The following is a 19,448-nucleotide window of genomic DNA, read 5'->3' as shown; positions in this document are numbered from 1 at the left end:
CCAACAGTCTGGCCGACATGAAGAATCGATTCGGTAAGATTGTGGTAGCCAATGACCGGAAAGGGCAACCGGTTACAGCAGAAGATTTGGTATGTACCAATTATCTAAATTTTAAAGCCATGCGATGGAGGTGATACTGACACCGATACAAAATTAATCGGTGTAATTTTCATCTGAAAGGCAATTTCTGACAACTCTGCTTCAGCTCTTGTGGGGGGTGGGGAAGAGGAAGACTTGCATTTGTATAGCGCCTTTCACGACCTTGGGATACCCCAAAACACTTTGCAGCCAGTGCTTTTGAAGTGTAGCCATTATTCTAATGGAAGTGCAGCAGGCAATTCTGTGCACAGCAAACTCGTTCAGAGAACATTACAGTAATGGCCATTTAGTTTCTGTGATGTTGGTTGAGGGGTACATATTGGCCAGGGCACTGGGGAGAACTCCTTTGATCATCTTCGAACTAGTGCAATGGGTTCTTATACATTCCCCCCCCCCCGCCCCCCCCAAGAGGGCAGACGGGGCTTCGGTTTAATGTCTTATCCAAAAGTCAGCACCTCTGACACTCAGCACTGCACTGAAATGCCAGCCTGGATTATGTGCTCAGAACTGGAGGGGTGGTTAAAACGCACAATTTTCTGACTCGAGAGGTGAGAATGCTTGCAATGTGTCGAGCTGAAACATTAAAAGAGAGTATCTTCTCTTAAATATATTTTGCAACAAAGGGCTCCAAAATAATGCCTATAAAATTGCAATTATCTTGCTCTTTGTGCTCCTAGGCTGAAAAGTAAGAAGCAAACTGTGATCCTTTAAATTCTGACCAGCAGGATAGGTTACCAATAGCAGCTCTTCACATTCTGTCAAATTAAATATTTTTCTCGACCTCCCAAAACGAGTCTAACAGCAGCGTGAAGTAGTCACACTGGCAGGACTAAAGTCTGGTTAATGATTTGTACTTTCAGATCCCAGCTGTTGGTTTTAATTCTTTATTGATTCTGAAAGCTTGGGTCGTGGTACCTTGTGTCGGGGGTTCAGGCACTCGCCGAAGGGCTGGCGAGGGAGAAAAAAAGACCGTCCTAGAATGTACCCTCCCTATCTCTGTAACTGCTTCCAACCCTTCGAGATCTCTGCCTTCTGCCAACCCTGGCCTCTTCAGCATCCTCGATTTTTAATTAGAGTTATAGAGTTATACACCACAGAAACAGGCCCTTCAGCCCATTGTGTCTGTGCCGGCCATCAAGCACCTAACTATTCTAATCCCATTTTCCAGCACTTGGCCCCTAGCCTTGTATGCTATGGCGTTTCAAGTGCTCATCTAAATACTTCTTAAATGTTGTGAGGGTTCTTGCCTCTACCACCCCTTCAGGCAGTGTGTTCCAGATTCCAACCGCCCTCTGGATGAAATTTTTTTCCCCTCAAATCCCCTCTGAACCTCCTGCCCCTTACCTTAAATCTCTGCCCCCTGGTTATTGACCCCTCCGCTAAAGGAAAAAGTTTCTTCCTATCTAACCTATCAATGTCCCTCATAATTTTGTATACCTCAATCATATCTCCCCTCAGCCTTCTCAGCTCCACCACTGGCGACCGTGCCTTCAGCTATCGAGGCCCCAAGCTCAAATTCTCTCTCTATACCTTCCCGCCTCTCCTCCTTCGAAGACACTATTTAAATCCTACCTCTGCCCAAGCTTTTTGGTCACCTCTCCAAATGTCTCTTTTGATTCTGTGTCAATTTTTGTCTGATTAAGCTCCTGTGAAGTACCTTGTTTTACTACATTAATGGTGCCATATAAATGCAGGTTGTTCCGTTGCAAAAAAAAGCTTCCTGTTGGATGTAAATAATTTAAAATATTTCTATGTATTTGAGTATAACAGAACATCCATTTGGTGCAAGTCTTCTTGCTCACATGAGGTTTTACTCCATCTTCCAATAAGTTGTCTGCCATTGCTTCGTGTGCGTCCTTGTACAAATTGTGGCACAGATTCTTTGAACTACGTTTGAAATGTTCATTGATCTTTAAACAGTCGTATTGGTGAAGGGGGTCCGCCTAACTGTGAATGTGAGATCTGATTAAATGCAGGTCAAACTTGGCCAAAGGATGAGAGAGTGATTACAATCTTCAATTAGATCAGATTGAAGTACTGAATGTTCCATGACTTCAAGAGGCTTCACGATTCGAGTTCTAATTAAATATTTACTCCTTTTAATGGAACATACAATTATGCAGCTAATTCAGCTCATTTAAGTCTCACCATGGATAGTTAATGTATTCTGAGTAGACCCAGTTGAAACACGGATTTGATACTGCATTGAAAATTCAAATTAAAGGGGCTGCCTGACGATTGTCTCTAATTTCGGTTAACCTGACCATTTAAAGCCAAGTACCGTCTACTCTGAACTGCCCCGATCACTTAATGTTTCACCCTGACAAACCTCTAACTTTTCTGAGAATGTTACTGATGAATTCAGCTGCTCCCTCTGATGTACTTTATTCAGGCTTTCAGAAGGCTTTTGTCAAATGTCCACGTGACAGATTAAACTAATGCTGCTTTTGCACGACTGGCGTGGTGTTGGTGGAGCTGTATGACTTTGCACAAGCACTTTACTTACAGTGCAAGGTGAAGTCTACATCTGGAATTGGAGCTCAACCTGACCACAGTGAAATGGAAAGACTCGCTCCTCTTGGTCGAGAGAGTTTTGGCACAAGTTATGAAGATACCAAAGTTTAGGTATTCTCAAGTGTACGATTGTGAGGGCAGGCAGTTTTAACGCCTCTGAAAGACGGTGCCTCTGATGGTGCAGCACTCCCTCAGTACTGCACTGGAGTGTCTGTCTGCATTCTGTACTTGGGTATCTGGAGGTGCGCGGGAACCCATGACATTCTGACTCAGAGGAGAGTGTGCTACCAACTCGGCCATGGCTGTCTTGGCAGGTCTGTCTGGAGCTCCAAGGGAGGATTCACCACAATTCATGGTTCAGCTCCTCTGGGTCAGGCAGGCCAGTTGCACGTTCGCCAGTAGCCTCCTGGTATACCACGGAGTTGTCCGTCCTAGTTTTCTGATTGTACTCTCCCACTCTCTGCTTCCTCCTGGACCTAACTCCAAATTGCCGTTGGATAAGTGAGGGTGGGTAAAGAACAGGGCAAACGACAGCTGCGTGGGTGTGGGCATGGAGTCCATATGTATGCCATTCCGGGTAAGGGCGGCAAACATCTTCTTCCTTAAGGACATTAGTGAACCAGTTGGGTTTTTACAACAATCTGACAGCTTCATGGTCACTTTTAATGACACCAGCTTTTTATTTCCAGATTTAATTTTGTAAGCTGAATTCAAATTCCCAAGCTACAAAGGCAGGATTTGAACTCTCATTCTCTGGATTATTAGTCCAGATCTCTGCGTTGCTGTCTGATGCTAACATGAGTTACAACACTGATAACATGTCTGCGTCTGTCCGTTTGAAAACCGCACTTTGTTCTTAAAAAGTAATTTTCTCTGTTCTGTCTGCAGGGGGTCAGTGGTGCACTAGCTGTTCTGATGAAAGATGCTATCAAACCCACCTTGATGCAAACACTGGAGGTAAGAACACTCAAAACTCTCATGGACTTCATTGCAAAAGAGCGACAATCCTGAGATAGGAAAAGAAAGGACTTGCATTTATATAGCACCTTTGGTAAACTCCAGACGTCCCCAAGCGCTTTATCGTCAATTAATAGGTTTGAAGTGTAGTCACTGTTCGAATGTAAGAATCTCAGCAGTCAATTTGCGCACAGCAAGCTCCCACAAACAACAATGTGATAATGACCAGATAGTGTTTTTAGTGGTGTTGGTTGAGGACCCTGGGAGAACTCCCCTGCTTTTCTTCGAATAATGTCATTGGGTCTTTTATGTCCAATTGAGAGTGAAGGTGGTTTAACATCTCATTTCAAAGGCGGTATCTCTGACAGTGTACCATTCCCTCACTACTACACTGTGCTCAAGTCCCCAGATGGGGTTTGCATCCATGACCGTCCGATTCCAGGATGTGAGTGCCACCCACTGTGCCATGGCTGACACCTAACGAGATACATAAGAACAGGATTAGGCCATTTCTCCCCTCAAGACCATTCTGCTGTTCAGTCAGATCATGGTTGCTCTCCTGTACTCCATTTACCCAGCTTTGCTCTGGATTTGTTACCCAACAAAAATCTATATGGCTCTGGGTAGACTGACAAAAAAGAAAAGGGCTTTGGAATCTATTAAAACTCCAATTGGTAGATATTTAGCAAATGGATTTTAGCAGCTAATGGTTACTGCATCTCTTACTGGATCGTGAAACCCCTTTCTCTTTGTATTTGCCTCTTCCTGTTTTTTGTGATCATGCTTTGTGGCTGAATATCAGTTCCTGAGAACTTTCCATTGTGGCATTTTCTTTTCCCCCTGTGCTTGTGGAAGGGCAGTTCATGTTTTTACAGATGGAGTTTGAGGGGCCTGTGAGGGGCAGGCTCGGGACAGTTCTTTTTGAAGTCAAGGTCGTTTGTTATTTTTAGATTTGGAGAGAACGTACAGATTCATGTCAAATAAATTACTTTTAAAGAAAAGGTTAGTCCTGTTCAGAGTCTTCAGCCTCGAAAGGATGTGAATGAGAGGAGAGTTTATAGACTTACTAACTGCAGTAGAACACGGGGAGTGACATTTATCATGGATGCTGGTGAATCTGTAGACCGTTTTACAACCCAATTTTTTTTCTGTCCAAAATACAACGGCAAAGGATACTACTACGTGAGGTGTAAATGGTGTTGCCGATCGCCATGGGCTGGTTTATGTCACTGCCCAAATTTCTCCCTTAGTATTTTGGGAAAACCATGAAAAGGCAGGTTGAGGATGGATATTAGGAAGCGTTTCATGCCGAGAGAGATTAACAAGGTCAGTGGGTAGGTTAGTGAAGCCATTGAAGAGGTGGTTAGATGAAGCAGTCAATGGCTGAGATGGTGAAGATGGTGGGTTTCTGTGCTGAAGTGTAAAATGCAAAGGGTGCATGTTATCGAAAGGTTGTCATTTTCAGGGTCTGAAGTTAACAAGATATTCTGTTCATTTATAAATGACTGAATTTTGTTCTGTGGAATATTTGCACTGCAGCAAAACAACTGGAAAGGATATGCTTCAGAGTTGGAGAATCAATTCACAATGCTGGTTCCACAACTCTGTCCTCCTGGGGGTTGAAGACATTTGTTTGTGACGCGTTACAGCAAGACAACACATTCACACAAAACAGTTTTATTAAAAATTTCAACCACCCTAAGACTGCCTACTTCCACCTCTGATATTAACTGTTTCTGTCTGATTGCTGCTGAAACCCTCATCCATGCTTTCGTTACCTCCAGACTTGAATATTCCATGCTCTCATGGCCAGCTGCTCATTCTCCACCCTCCATAAACTTCAACTTATCCCATTAACTTCACCCTATCCTAACTCGTGCCAAGTTCCATTCTGCCTTCTCCCATGTGCTTGTTGGCCTACTTTGGCTCTTGGCCCAGCAGTGTTTCGAATTTAAAATTCTTGTGTTTAAAGCTCTCAGGGCTTCGCCCCTTTCTATCTCTGTAGCCTCCCTCGGACCTTAAACCCCCAGAACCCTCCAAGATATCTGTGTTCCTCCAATTCTGTCCTCTTGACCATCACCAATTTCCTTCGTCCCACCATTGGTGAACATGCCTTCAGCTGTTTAGGCCCTAAAATCAGGAATTCACACCACCTCTTTGACCAATCCTTTGGTCACCTGCCCTAATATCTCCTTATGTGGCTCGGTGCCAAATTTTGTCTGATTATCCTCCTATGCAGCACCTTGGGACATTTTACTATGTTGAAGGCACTATGTAAATGTGAGTCGTCGAAGTTAGTAAAACCCTCCTGCTGTATAGGACTAACCATCCGATTGGCAGGTATAAAGGTGGTTACGGCCATGGAAGAAGCGTTCACATCACAGACTTTTAATCAGCCTGTGAATCCTTTCACAAATTCACTGTATTCTCCAAGGGAAGGGTGCGAAGATTTTTTTTAGATTTAGAGATACAGCACTGAAACAGGCCCTTCGGCCCACCGAGTCTGTGCCGACCATTAACCACCCAATTATACTAATCCAACACTAATCCCATATTCCTACCACATCTTCACCTGTCCCTATGTTCCCCTACCACCTACCTATACTAGGGGCAATTTATAATGGCCTGAAAAGATCTGAAAACAACAACCACCTTCAAGTGTCAGTTCAACCGTGTGTCTCAAACCTGTGTTTCTTCAACTGAGCTAATTATCAAACTCCTGTCATAATTATTGTGACCAGTGATAAGAATCTGATTGAAACTTGAAACCAAAGAATGCACTCATTATGAAGCAAAACGGGAGGACCGGCCACAGCATTTGTCAGTGCCAAAGGATGTACTTTAGCCTCACTCCCACAGGTGGCGCAAGAGTTTCATTGCTGCTTTTCTACTCACTTTGAGTCTGCCTCATGATGTAAATCCATCCTGGTTCCTATCCAGGAAGACCAATTTGCTTCTATCTGCCCCGTCACACATCTCGTTAAACCCAATTTTATATTTAACTTACCTGTGAGCTGTTTCAATTTTTCAACAAAAAAAAAATGCAAGTCTAAATGGGGCAGAGGCACAAAGGGTTTTAGGATACAGATTCATAAATCACTAAAAGTAGCAGTGCAGGTTAACCAGTCTGTAAAAGTGTGAACATAGCACTGGGGTTCATTTCTGGAGTAATGTTTGTTGTGGCTCAGTTGGTAACACCCTTGCCTCTGAGTCAGAAGGTTGGGGGTTTCAAGTCCCACACTAGGGACTTAAGCACAAAAATTCTGACCGACAATCCACTGCTGTATTAAGGGAGTGCTGCCCTGTTGGAGGTGCCATCTTTCAGATGAGACTTTAAACCAAGGCACTGTCTGCCTTTTCAGGTAGGTGGAAAAGATCCCATGGCACTGTTGAAAGTAATCATCTCTGATTCTGTTGTGCAAGGTTACGGGGAGAAGGCAGGAGAATGACAGTTAGTGAATTGCTGATTTGGAGAGCCGGTGTAGACAGGATGGGCTGAATGGCCTCCTTCTGTTTTGTAGCAGTTCTGTGAAGAGCTGGGGTGTTATCCCAGTGCCCTGGCCAATATTTATCCATCAAATAACATCACCAAAACATTATCTGGTCATTATCACATTGCTGTTTGTGGGAGCTTTCTGTGCACAAATTGGCTGCTGCATTTCCTATATTACAACAGTGTCTGCACTTCAGAAGTATTTCATTGGCTGTAAAGTGCTTTGGGGCGTCCTGAGATCGTGCAAGTTGCTATATAAATGCAAGTCTGTCTGTCTTTAGGATTTAAAAGCAGAGAAGTTAGGCTAAACTTGTATCAGACCTTGGTCAGGCTATATTTGAGAGTACGGTGCAGAATCCTGACCTCTGTATTACAAAAAGGATAAAGAGACACTGGTGAAGGTGCAAATAAGTTTTATAAGGGTAATACCAGAACTGAGGCTGTCAAGAGGCTAGGGCTGTTTTTCTGAGAAAACTGAGAGGTGGCCTGATGGGAGGTCTTTAAGATTTTGAAGGGGTAGATGTAGAGAAAATTGCCTCTTTCTGTGCTGTAAAATTCAATGTAATTTTATGTCATTTACACCAAATCCAGCTTTTGGTCACGTGTTTTAAGATCTCCTAATATGACTCGGTCAGTTTTCGTCCAATAATGCTCCTGTGAAGCACCTTCGGATGTTTACGATCTTAAAGGCACTAGCTAAATGCAATTTATCAAATGTAACCAGAGGCTTCCTCCCATTAGGTTTAGGTTTACCTTTACGATTTTTCGAGACAACAGTGTAACAATTTTGAATTCGACATTGAATTTGTGCATTCTGGTTGACTATTACAAGTCCATGCATTTTGCACAGATAACGAGGGTTGGTGTCAGTGCTGCTTCTTAGTTTTTCTTTGTGTGCTCGGTCTGTTTGTTGCACTGCACAGTATGTTCTGGATTGCGGGAACGTTGGTTGGTTTTTTTGGATTCAGAAGGAAAGTTGCAAATAATTGTTGGTTGTTTATGGCAGTACTGTGTGAGACTGTTGGTTTTTAATCGCTCTTTCTCTCTTTCCACCCCCAAAGGGAACCCCCGTGTTTGTGCATGCTGGACCTTTTGCGAATATTGCACACGGTAATTCTTCAGTTTTAGCTGACAAGTTGGCGTTGAAGCTGGTTGGCAAGGAGGGGTTTGTGGGTAAGTAGACAGCTAATGCTTTGTCTTTCAACACACCATTAACATATTGTTTGCCTTTTCTCCACAACCTTCTGGTCAGCTATTCTGTGACCTTGTCCTATTTACACCTTCTTCTTTGTTATCTCTTGCCCCAACCCCGCTTCACTTGCTTATAACCTTTTCCATTTCTAATATTTGCTAGTTCTGAAGAAGGGTCACTGACCTGAAACGTTAACTCTGCTTCTCTCTCCATGGATGCTGCCAGACCTGCTGAGTATTTCCAGCATTTCTTGTTTTTATTATATAAGTAGACAGCTGTATCGGGATCCCGATGTTGTCCTGTAGGGACATTGATTAGGTGAGTGGGAAAAACTGTGGCGGATGGAGTTCAATGTGGGAAAATGTAAGGTCACCCACATTGAACCTCAAAGATAAATCAGTGTTTTCTAAATGGTGAAAAGCGAACAACTGAGGGAGTAGAAAGTTTTAGAGGTCCAAGTATATAAATCGCTAAAGGCTAGTGGGCAGGTACAAAAAATAATGAATAAGGTAATGAAATGATGACCTTTATCTTGAGGCCTGGAATACAAAGGGATGGAAGTTATGTTATAGTTATATAAAGCTCTTGTTAAGACCAGGTGAGAAAGATGTCCCGGGTTCCCTCTCAGCCTTCACCTGGTCTTACCGTAACAGGGTTTAATTTTAAACACACCATGTTTTTCACTGCCCCTTGGAAAGCAGTGAACAAGGATTCACCAATGATCAGGCAACGAAAACAGCACAAACAGGTTTTCTTAGGTTTGAAGATGAAAAGTTGAAGTTTATTAAACTTAAACTCTAATTCGGTTAACACCTATGGATACACAACGTGCCCACGCTAGGATACATACATGATACACGCATGCAAATAGAAACAGAAAACAGCAGAAGAAAAATAAAGTGGAAATATTTGAGGCAATATCTGAAGAATTTTTGTTACGGTTCTTCGAGCTCACTGTAGAGTCCTTGATTGTAGGTAGATCTTGCTTTACGTTGGGGCCCAGTATTCTTCTTAAACCTTGTTTGCCGTAGGAGACTTTTCTCTATTGAGGTTCATGTATCTTCAGTGGATTCAGAGGCTTGTGAGAAAGAGAAGGGAGCAGACAGGAGAGATCTTCTCAGTCCAGGAGCAAACAGACACTCTGAGTTCAAACTGTCTGTGGCCAGTTCAAAAGAAAACCTTGGAACAGCCTGTTAGTCATGTGACCAGCGGGTCCAACCAGCCCTGCCCCTTGTATCCTCCTTAGGCCCTGGAATGCGCTTCCTCACCTTCGATGTCTGTTAGTATGTGAATGTTTTTTTTTCAGCCACGGCTGATCTGTTTAACAAGTCATTTCCTCGCTCCAACAACAGTTAAAAAAATCAATGTTCATGACAAAATTGATGTGCCTCATTCTTGGTAGGTGGCGGCCTAGCATGACACTCTGGTTAAACCCCATCTGGAGTACTAGGGTTCCATCCTGGGCACTTCACCTCACGAAGTACTGATTTACTGGCCTCGGAGGGGATGGAGCACAGATTCACCAGAATGATACCAGGGCTAATGGGGTTACGTGATGAGGACAGGGTTGCATATACTCGGCTTGTATTTCCGTGAATACAGAAGATTAAGGGGTGGTCATTTATCTCATTGCTGTCTGTGGGAGCTTGCTGTGCAATAACTGGCTGTCACGTTTCCTTCAGGAGAAGGGACCTAACTAACTTTAGAGCTGGCCATTCCAGGGTGATGTCAGGAAGCACTTATTTGCACAAAGGATAGTGGAAATCTGGAACTTTCTTCCCCCTCTTCCCCCCTATCCCCTTAAAAGGTAATGGGGCTAGGTCAATTGAAAATTTCAAAACTGAGAGTAACATATTTTTGTTAGATAATGGTATTAGGGGTTATGGAACCAAGGTGTAATAGATGGAGTTAGGATTAAGATTAGCCGTGTTTTAATTGAATAGAGGAGTAGGCTCGAGGGGCTGCAAGGCCTACATTCTGTTCCTACAAGTCAATGACTATTACAGGTGGCGTTAGTAGGTGACAGTTGTAGTCAACTGGTGTGCAATTGTTGCTGCCTTTTGAAGTTAATAGAAGTTACTTTAAACATTCACTCCCTCCACCACCGGCGCACCATGGCTGCAATGTGTACCATTTACAAGTTACACTGCAGCAAATCACCAAGGTTTCTTCAACAGCACCTTACAAACCTATGACCTCTATCACCTAGAAGAAACAAGGGTAATAGGCAAATGGGAGCACGGCCACCTCCAAATTCCCCTCCAAGTCGCACACCATCTTGACTTGGAAGTATCTCGCCATTCCTTCGCTGCCGCTGGGTCCAAATCCTGCAACCCCCTCCTGAACAGCACTGTGAGAGTACCTTTCACCACGTGGACTGCACTGGTCCAAGAAAGTAGCTCATCAACACCTTCTCCAGGGCAGTTAGGGTGGCCTTGCCAGCGACGCTAACATCCCGTGACTGAAGAAAGAAATAAAAGTATATTTTTCTGTTAGTTGAGGAATAATATTGACCTGGACATAAGGGGAGAACTCACCTGTTCCTCTTTGAAATAATGCGTTGGGGTCTTTTCCATCCATCTTTCAGGGGCTTGGTTTAATGTTTCAAACAAAAGATGGATTATATGTTCATTTGCCTCTTTTATGGAAATATGCTGAAATATGGTATTAACCTGGAGAGTGTGGCATATTAATATAAAAAGCTGCCTTTGCTGATCAAATCCATAAATGATATGGTTCTCCTTGTAACCCTGATCACAGGCTGTCTGGTCAGATAATAATCTGCAGGATTTGAGCCGAGATTAACAGCCCGAAAAGACATAGGGAGAACACCAGCTTTGATAGGATCAGGCCAAACAAAGAGTTCACACGGTCCTTGATCAGCTTTTAGGGAAAGTATTTCCAGGACAGGGAGGATGTCAAGTGTGCAGATGTTTTGAGGGGAGCTCACTGCAAGTAGTTATTCCCCCATCAACATGTTGCCTTTGTTAAATAAATCAGCAAACTTGTCTTGACAGTCGATCCTGCTCTTTGACTATTTGAGCTTGATGGAGACCCACAGGCCTGCTGATTGACAAGCATTTGGAAAGGCTCTGTCTCAATCATACAAGGAGCTACATAATTCTAAGGTAGCAGCAAATGTGAGAATTTTGCAGGAGCTAACGCCAAGGCAGTGAGTGAACCTCTGGACCAGCCATGGCTCGCATCTGAGTCTGTAGCTTATGGAGTCAAGCCCCACTCCAGAGGCTTGAGCACATAATCCAGGCCGGCAATCCCAGTGCAGTACTGAGGAGTGCCGCACGGTCAGCGGTGCCGTCTTTCAGTTGAGATATATCGAGGCCCTGCCTGCTCGCTCAAGTAGATGGGAAAGATCCCATAGCACTGAAGCAGAGCAGGGGAGTTCTCCCTGTGTCCTGGCCAATATTTATCCCTCAACCAGAAAGAGGCAATTTAATTGGTCATTTATCTCATTGCTGTCTGTGGGACCTTGCTGTGCAATAACCGGTTGCCGCGTTTCCCTATGTCACAGAGTGAGTACACTTCAAAACTACTTCACTGGCTTTGAGGTGCTTTGGAATGTCCTGATGTGAAAGGTACTGTTTAAGTACAAGTTCATTCTTCTTTGAAGAGCAAGTCGCTAAGAGGGGCAAGAATGTCAAATGCTTTATTCCGTTAGATGTGACAGCAGTTGAACCTTGGGCTCAGAGTTCACTGAACGGCTGGTTGTATTTTGATTTTGGGTTCCTGAGGTTTGCGACCTGGAGCTAGTGCAGGTTTGCTTTGTTCCAGCTGACTTGGCCGTGCACCCGTTTCCTTGAAAACCACACAGGCCAGACCCCTCTTATTGTTCTCTGCATCGAACAGCGTCCATTCACATTACATCCTGCCTTGTTTTTCTAGAATTATTTTTCCATTGATTTCCTCAATTTAGGAAAGTAAATAAACAACCTTTTGAAAAGCTTTCTCATTAGTCCTCGACAAATGCACAGAAGCTGATCTGTTGAATTCTAACAGATCCTGTTGTTGGAGCAGTGTCGTGATATATCTGTCCCTTTTAACCTGTTGGTTCTGAGCTGAATTTCTGTGCTTATTGCCAAGAATACTTTTTTTTAAAAATCATGAAATGAGAGAAGTACTTAATGCTGCTCTATTACAGCATTCCATTGGCTTATTCAAATTAATTCTTTTGCGTGGTATCCTTTTTTTATTGATTTAACTATTTTTGTGTAGAATGTAATCAATATCATCAAAGTGTTCATCTGAATAAATTTTGTTTAGTTAGTTGACGTCACTTTTCTGATCATCTGGAGATATAACTTCATTCCAACCAGATGGGCTGTAGTATTGAACTCTGTGTCTGTTTTCCCCATGCTCTTAAAAAGAGAGAATTTGCATTTATATAGAGCCTTTCACAACCTCAGGATGCCCCAAAGTGCGTCACAGCCAGGACCTCAGTTTAATGTTTCATCCAAAAGATGGCACCTCCAACAGTGCAGCACTCCTCAGTAATGCACTGCAGTGTCAATCTGCATTATGGGTTCAGGTCCCTTGGAAGTTGAATCCATGACCTCTGTCTTGGAGGTGAGAGTGCTACCAGTTAAGCCACTGCTAGAAGTTGGCCAAGCTGATTTGGGGGACACGTTATCCCACCTTCTCTGGGGAGCAGTGGAGTGGGGGTACAGTAAAACTCGCCAAAATGGAGGGAAAAAAACTGCACATGACCACTGGGTCAAGCTTTGTTTAACTATGATATGTTGTGATAAGATTAACGTTAGTTTAATGCATTGCACACACATTCTTCAGGCTTATTCGTGTGTTTTACTACACGCTTGTGTTTTAATGCATCGGGGTGGGGTGGCGATTAAGGACGTGGAGCTGCCTGAAGCATTTATATAGTGCCTTCAATGTAATAAAATGTCCCGAGGGGCTTAATCAGACAAAATTTAACACTGAGCCGCATAAAGAGTTATTAGAATAGGTGAACAAAAGCGTTGTCAAAGAGGTAGGTTTTAAGGAGCTTCTTAAAGGAGGAAAGCAATTTCTAGTCTTGGTTTCAGGGATCCAGTGAGTCAAACTTGCTAAGTGGTAGAATTAATGGTCAGCAGTATGAGGGGCATTGATAGGTTAGATAGGAAGAAACTTTTTCCCTTAGCGGAGGGGTCAATAACCAGGGGGCATAGATTTAAGGTAAGGTGCAGGAGGTTTAGAGGGGATTTGAGGAAAAAAAATTTTCACCCAGAGGGTGGTTTGAATCTGGAACGCAGAGGCAGAAACCCTCACAACATTTAAGAAGTATTTAGGTGAGCACTTGAAACGCCATAGCATACAAGGCTGTGGGTCAAGTGCTGGAAAATGGGATTAGAATAGTTAGGTGCTTGATGGCTGGCACAGACACGATGGGCCAAAGGGCCCGTTTCTATGCTGTATGACTCTGACTCGAGGAGGGAACTCCAGGGCTTAGGGCAGCTTAAGGTACAGACGCCAGTGGTGGAGCGTTGAAAATCAGGGATGCTGAACAGGCCAGGATCAGAGGAGTGCAGAGATCCCTGAGGATTGTGGGGTGGATGAGGTTACACAAATAGTGACGAGGGTAGGAAGGGATCTGAACACAATGATAAGAATTTTAAATTAGCGATGTTGCCAGACCAGGACCAGGCTAGCGAGCACTGGGGTGATGGGTGAATGGGACTTGGTACAAGTTGGGATTCAGGCAGCAAAAAGGGCTTGATGATGGATAATCGCAATTTAATGAGGTGCGAACAGCTGCTCGAACCGCCCGAGTGTAGGCTTGGCTTCAGCTGGTTCTCTTTCCTGTGGGGTTTCCTCTGCAAATAGTGCCCAGCATCCAGTGTGTGGAGCTGTAATTGTAGCTTCCTTCCCTTCGCACATAATGGGCTTTCTTTCCAAGAACAGAACAGATTTATGATGATCTTATTGACTGAGGAGGATACAGCGTGACAGGAAATATAATCGTTATAAAGCTGGGCACATGGAACGAGTGAAATCTTTCCAATGCCGTAAAATTATCCGGACATGACTTTAATTCTCCAAGTTAAATCAACGTGTCATCTCACAGGTGACACTAGTTCGAAGGGAATGTGACCTCTTAAGTTCATCTGTCCCCACACCAGGGTTACATCTGTTAGTTAGTCTTCAAAGTGCAATCACTCTGGTTAACCATGGCTGTATTTGAGCCACTGATTAAATATTGTTGAAGGGCATGGAACTTGTATATAATGTCGCAGTTTTCTGCTGATTTCATTCTTAAGAGGTAGAAAACCTTTTTTTAAAAAATATTATTCCCCGTGGCCCAGAAGTGGCAATTCATGTGGAGCCTGATTATCTGTGCCGGCTGTTCCAAGAGAAGCCCTGCAATGAACGTGTCCTGCGTCTTTGGGATCAGTGGACTTCAATAGGTGAATAATGAGATCTGTGTACAAGAAAGGGAATTCTACTTCGGCCAGAAATGGGAATGGAAACTCAGCTCCTTCAAGATGTGTCTCCTCCATCTTAGTCTGGCTTGCTTAGATGAGGCTGAGCAGGTGTATGTACAAAGCTAAAGGTTTGTCCATGGCTTTGCCCCTCCCTCTCTCGGTAACCTTCACCAACCTGAGAACTCACTGTTCTCTCTGCGCTACTCCATTTCTCACCTCTTGCATATCCTTGATTTTTAACAGCTCCATGGTGGTGTCCATTCAATCAGCTGTCTCGGCCCTAAGGTTTGGAATTCCCTCCCTAAACCTTTCAGCCTCTCCACTGCTCTCTCCCCCTTTAAGACGCTTCATAAAACCTACCTCTTTAGCTGAGCCTTAGGCCACCAGTCGGAACATCTTGCTCTGTGGCTTGGCTAGTGAAGTGCCTTGAGGCTTTTACTATGGCGAAGACGCTATGTAAATGTAAGCTATTTCAACTCTTGATTGGGAAAGACTACAGAAAGAATTCACCCAGGAGGAAGCTAAGAAAGATTGACTTGGGGATGAGAATAAAAAAAGCAGGTCCTGTTGTTCAGCGGTACATCCTCTTATCCTCTTGATCCAATCTTAGCAACAGTTCCCCTGGAGATTTAAAATCCCAGCTACACTCGTGTCATCAACAAAAAGAATGGGCGGGAATGTTATGATGTGACAGTAGTTGGATTTTGCACCAAATAACAGCAGCCATTGATATCTGAATGTGAAACACTGACTCCTTCCTTGCATTCAAGTTAATCGCTCAACCCTGTGAGAATTCGGGGGACACTTCCCTTTGTCTCCAGTAAACACTTTCCTTTGTCTCCAATAAAACTGGAGGTGGTGTTGTATAAAATGATGAACCTTTGCAGCTCTTGATAATTGCTGGTGGAAATTAAAACCCAACACAGCTGTGTGCGGGTGAGAGCATAAGTATGTCTTGTCCGATCGTGTGCACAATTGGAGTTTACTCTCAACTCAAAGTTGCTGAATTTAGACTATCCATTAATTATTTTTAACATTGAATTCACACTTTGCTGTTTACAGTGTTTGATGAAAATTGTTAGCAATGAATTTCTAGTGTAGAAATGATTGAATTGTCCGTAGTAGACCATGTTATGTGTATTGACCTAAATCTGAACAGATTTTATATAGTGTATGTATGTAAATATAGTGTGTAGGTGTAGGAAAAGCAACATTGTTGAACACATAGAGAAATTTGAGCTGATTGAAGAAAGTCAGCATGGATTTGTAAAGGGTAGGTCATGTCTCACAAAACTAATTGAATTTTTGAGGTTGTAATTAAAGTAGTAGAGAGGAATGTCTATGGATGTAGTGTATATGGACTTCTAGAAGGCATTCAGAAAGTCTTCACTCACGAGTTTTAGCTAAGATTAAAGCTTATGGAATTGATAAATTATTAACCTGGTTCGGAGATTGGTAAAGACGGAAAGTAGGGCTAATGGGTAAGTACGCAAATTGGAAGGAAGTGACTAGTGGTGTTCCACAAGGATCTGTGCTGGGGCCTTAAAATCCAAGTTTATGATGACACAAAGATTGATGGCATAGTAAGTAGTGTAGACTAGAGCATAAAATTCCAAAGAGACGCAAATAGATTAAGTGAATGGGTAAAACTGTGATAGATGGATTTCAACACAAGCAAGTCCATTCTGGACCAAAAAAAGGATAGATCTGAGTATTATTTAAATGGTGAAGAGCTGGGAGTGGTGGTGGTCCAGCGAGATTGGGGGGGGGTGAGGGTCAATGCACACAGATCACTAAAATGTAACAGGTATAAAAAAAATCAAAAAGGTTCATGGAATGTTAACATCAATAACTATTGGGCTTGAATATAAAGGTGAAGAAGTTTGCTACAGCTTACAAAACCCTGGTTAGAGCACATCTGGAGTATTGTGTATAGTTCTGAGCACCACACTTTAGGATATATTGGCCATTTCCTTTGTTCTATAGGATACTGTTGAGCAGAACCATATGTGCATAGTCATTGTGACTTTCAAAAGGGAATTGGATAAGCACCTGAAGAGAGAAAGTTTGAAAGATTATGGGGCGAGGGCAGGAGCGTGGGACTAGCTAAGTTGCTGTTGCAGCGAGCCGGCATGGACACGATGGGCTAATGTCCTCTTTCTGTGCTCTTACCATCCTGTGATTCTATGGAAGGAAAACAGCGCAGATTTCCCCGAACGTTACCAGAGCTCCAAGGCTTAGTTTATGGGGAGAGATTACAGGCTTGTATTCCCTGGAAGACAGACATTTCTGGGGTGATTTAATCATTGAATAGTAACAGCACAGAAAGAGGTCATTTGGCCCGTTGTGTCCATGCTGGCTCTCTAAGGGCTACTCAGCTAGTTCCACTCCCCTTTTCCCCCTTGTAGTTCTGCAAATATCTCTCTTCAGATAATTATCCAATTCCCTCTTGAATGTCACGATTAAATCTGCCTCCACCACACTCTTGGGCAGTGCATTCCAGATCCTAACCATTCACTGCGTGAAAGAAGTTTGTCCTTCTGTTGCCAGTCACTTTAAATCAGTTCTGCCAATGGGAACAGTTTCTCCCTATCTACTCTGTCCAGACCCCTCAAGTTTTGAACACCTCTATCAAAACACCCCTCAACCTTCTCCTCTCTAAAGAGAACAACCCCAGCTTCACCAATCTGAGGTTTTTAGAATTTGAAAGGAATAGATAGGGTGGATAGAGAGAAACGTTATCCACTGTGGTGGGGTGGTGCAGGAAGTCTAGGACAAGGGAAAATAATCTTAAAATCAGAACAAGGCCACTCAGGAGAGAAATTAGGAAACAGTTCTTCGCACAAAGGGTGGTAAAAATGTGCAATACACTCCACAAGACACAGTATTTGCTAGCTCAGTTAATAATTTTCAATCTAAGATCAATAGATTATTTTACTAGACAAGGATATCAAAGGATATGGAGCCAAGGTAGGTGGATAGAGTTCAGATACAGAGCAGCTGCAATCCAATTGAATGACATTTGAGTGTAATTACAGTGAAAAATTTGCATAAAGTTTCCAGTCTAGGAATTTATAATGGAAATATGTACAAAAAGTAAAGGCTGAATTTCTGACTTTATAAATTATCATGCCTTGGTGCTGTTGTTCCCTGCTCTGTACATGGCTGCTGCTGGGTTCAATAGCAGGTTGATCAGCATTATTGTAAGTCTACACATGAAAAGTGAACAAGAAAAGTCCCAAGTGGGCAAAAGTAGAGTGCGATGATTAGCCATGATCTCACTGAATGGTGGAATGCACTGTAGAGGGGCTGAATGGCTGACTCGTGTTACAATGCAACAACTTGGGAATTACAAATGGAGAGAAGTACATTTTCTTTATCAATTTGTGTGCAGTTTAAAGGTTTTTAGAAACCTTTCTAGTTAACCGTGAGGTAATGAGTTTGCAAGGCCTTTTTTTTTTTGATTTCTGGATTGTCCAATTGTCTTTCAGTGACTGAAGCTGGCTTTGGTGCTGACATTGGGATGGAGAAGTTCTTCAACATCAAGTGCAGAGCCTCGGGACTTCAGCCTGACGTGGTGGTACTTGTGGCCACAATCCGAGCCTTGAAGATGCATGGTGGAGGGCCCAATGTGAGTAGATGGTGTAAACATGGGAACGAGAGTAGACCGTTCAGCCCCTTGGCTGATCGGCTGTTCAGTTAAATCATGGCCAATCTGTCTCCACCAGGAGATATTTTGTGCCATACAGCGACCTAGTCAAACAACTGTTTGAAGATACAACAAGCAGAAATTGATGTTTGAGAATAGGAAGTAAAAATTTGAATGCCATGTCGTTCACTTGAGCAGATACAATTATTCAGAGTTTGTCCGTGAACTGGGAAAGGACCTGTGGCTCAGGACTGTAACTTCCGGACATGATTCAACAGAGTGATGTTGAATTTGTACCCATTGGTCCAGGGCCATTATTAGCCGTGATTCAGTGTTGGCGTGTTTCCCCCGGGTCAGAAGGTCGTGGATTCCAGCTCCACTCCAGGACTTGAGTACATAATCCAGGTTGATGCTACAGCTCAATTCTGAGGGACTGTTGGAAGTGACACCTTTCAGTTGAGATGTTGAACTGAGGTCACATCTGCCCCTTGGGTGAACGTAAAAGATCCCTTGGCAGCATTCAAGGAGGAACAGTGGAATTCTCCTTGTGCTGGCCAATATTTATGGGGCGCAGAGTGATCGGGGGAACTGAGTGCTAAAGTCAGGAATTTGGTGCAAGTGGGAATTCAGTGCTGAGGGGGAAGGAGGTGCTGCTTTTTTATTCTTTGTTTTAACTCCAGTAGCTGGCGAGTGTTTTTTTGTCACCAAGCTAGGAAACTTAAACTTGCTATTACTGTACTAAATTAGTAACTAGTTAACTAATCAAAAAAATAAATAAGGTTAGATAGAAATGGTAGGGCAGGTGGTTTGCCATAACTGCAGCGTGTGGGAGTTTGGGGAAATCATTTGCGATCATGGACAACCATGTCAGCACTAAGTGTCTGTGGCTTGAACAACTTCAGTTCAGTTGTTGAGCTGGAGTCCGAGCTGCAGATATTGCGGCACGTGAGGGAGGGGGAGAGTTACCTGGACATTTTGTTCTCTGAGGCAGTCAGGTCCCTTAGGTTGAGTAGAACTTTAGAGTTGGTCACTGGTCACGGACAGGAGGGTGTGACTGAGAATCAGGCAGGTATGGGGATCCAGGATGTAGTGATGGAGGAGCCTCAGCCT

The 19,448-nt window shown here is 43.4% G+C and overlaps 1 protein-coding gene across 3 annotated transcripts in view; it reads left to right on the top strand.

Moving 5' to 3' along the window:
- The window catches only part of mthfd1l (methylenetetrahydrofolate dehydrogenase (NADP+ dependent) 1 like), a 188,433-nt gene that overhangs the window by 74,773 nt on the left and 94,212 nt on the right, over positions 1-19,448 (top strand). For all 3 annotated transcript variants that reach the window (XM_068044467.1, XM_068044468.1, XM_068044469.1), the window contains 4 exons: positions 1-89; positions 3,502-3,570; positions 8,125-8,236; positions 18,181-18,320. The exon at positions 1-89 is cut by the window's left edge and continues 52 nt beyond it. In XM_068044467.1, coding sequence (XP_067900568.1) covers positions 1-89; positions 3,502-3,570; positions 8,125-8,236; positions 18,181-18,320 — 410 coding nt within the window. The remainder of the gene's footprint in view (positions 90-3,501; positions 3,571-8,124; positions 8,237-18,180; positions 18,321-19,448) is intronic.

This window comes from Heterodontus francisci, chromosome 13, assembly GCF_036365525.1.
Source record: "Heterodontus francisci isolate sHetFra1 chromosome 13, sHetFra1.hap1, whole genome shotgun sequence".
Taxonomy (NCBI): Eukaryota; Metazoa; Chordata; class Chondrichthyes; order Heterodontiformes; family Heterodontidae; genus Heterodontus; species Heterodontus francisci.
Note: the sequence above shows the minus strand (reverse complement) of the source record. Positions and strands in the feature narration are given on the sequence as shown.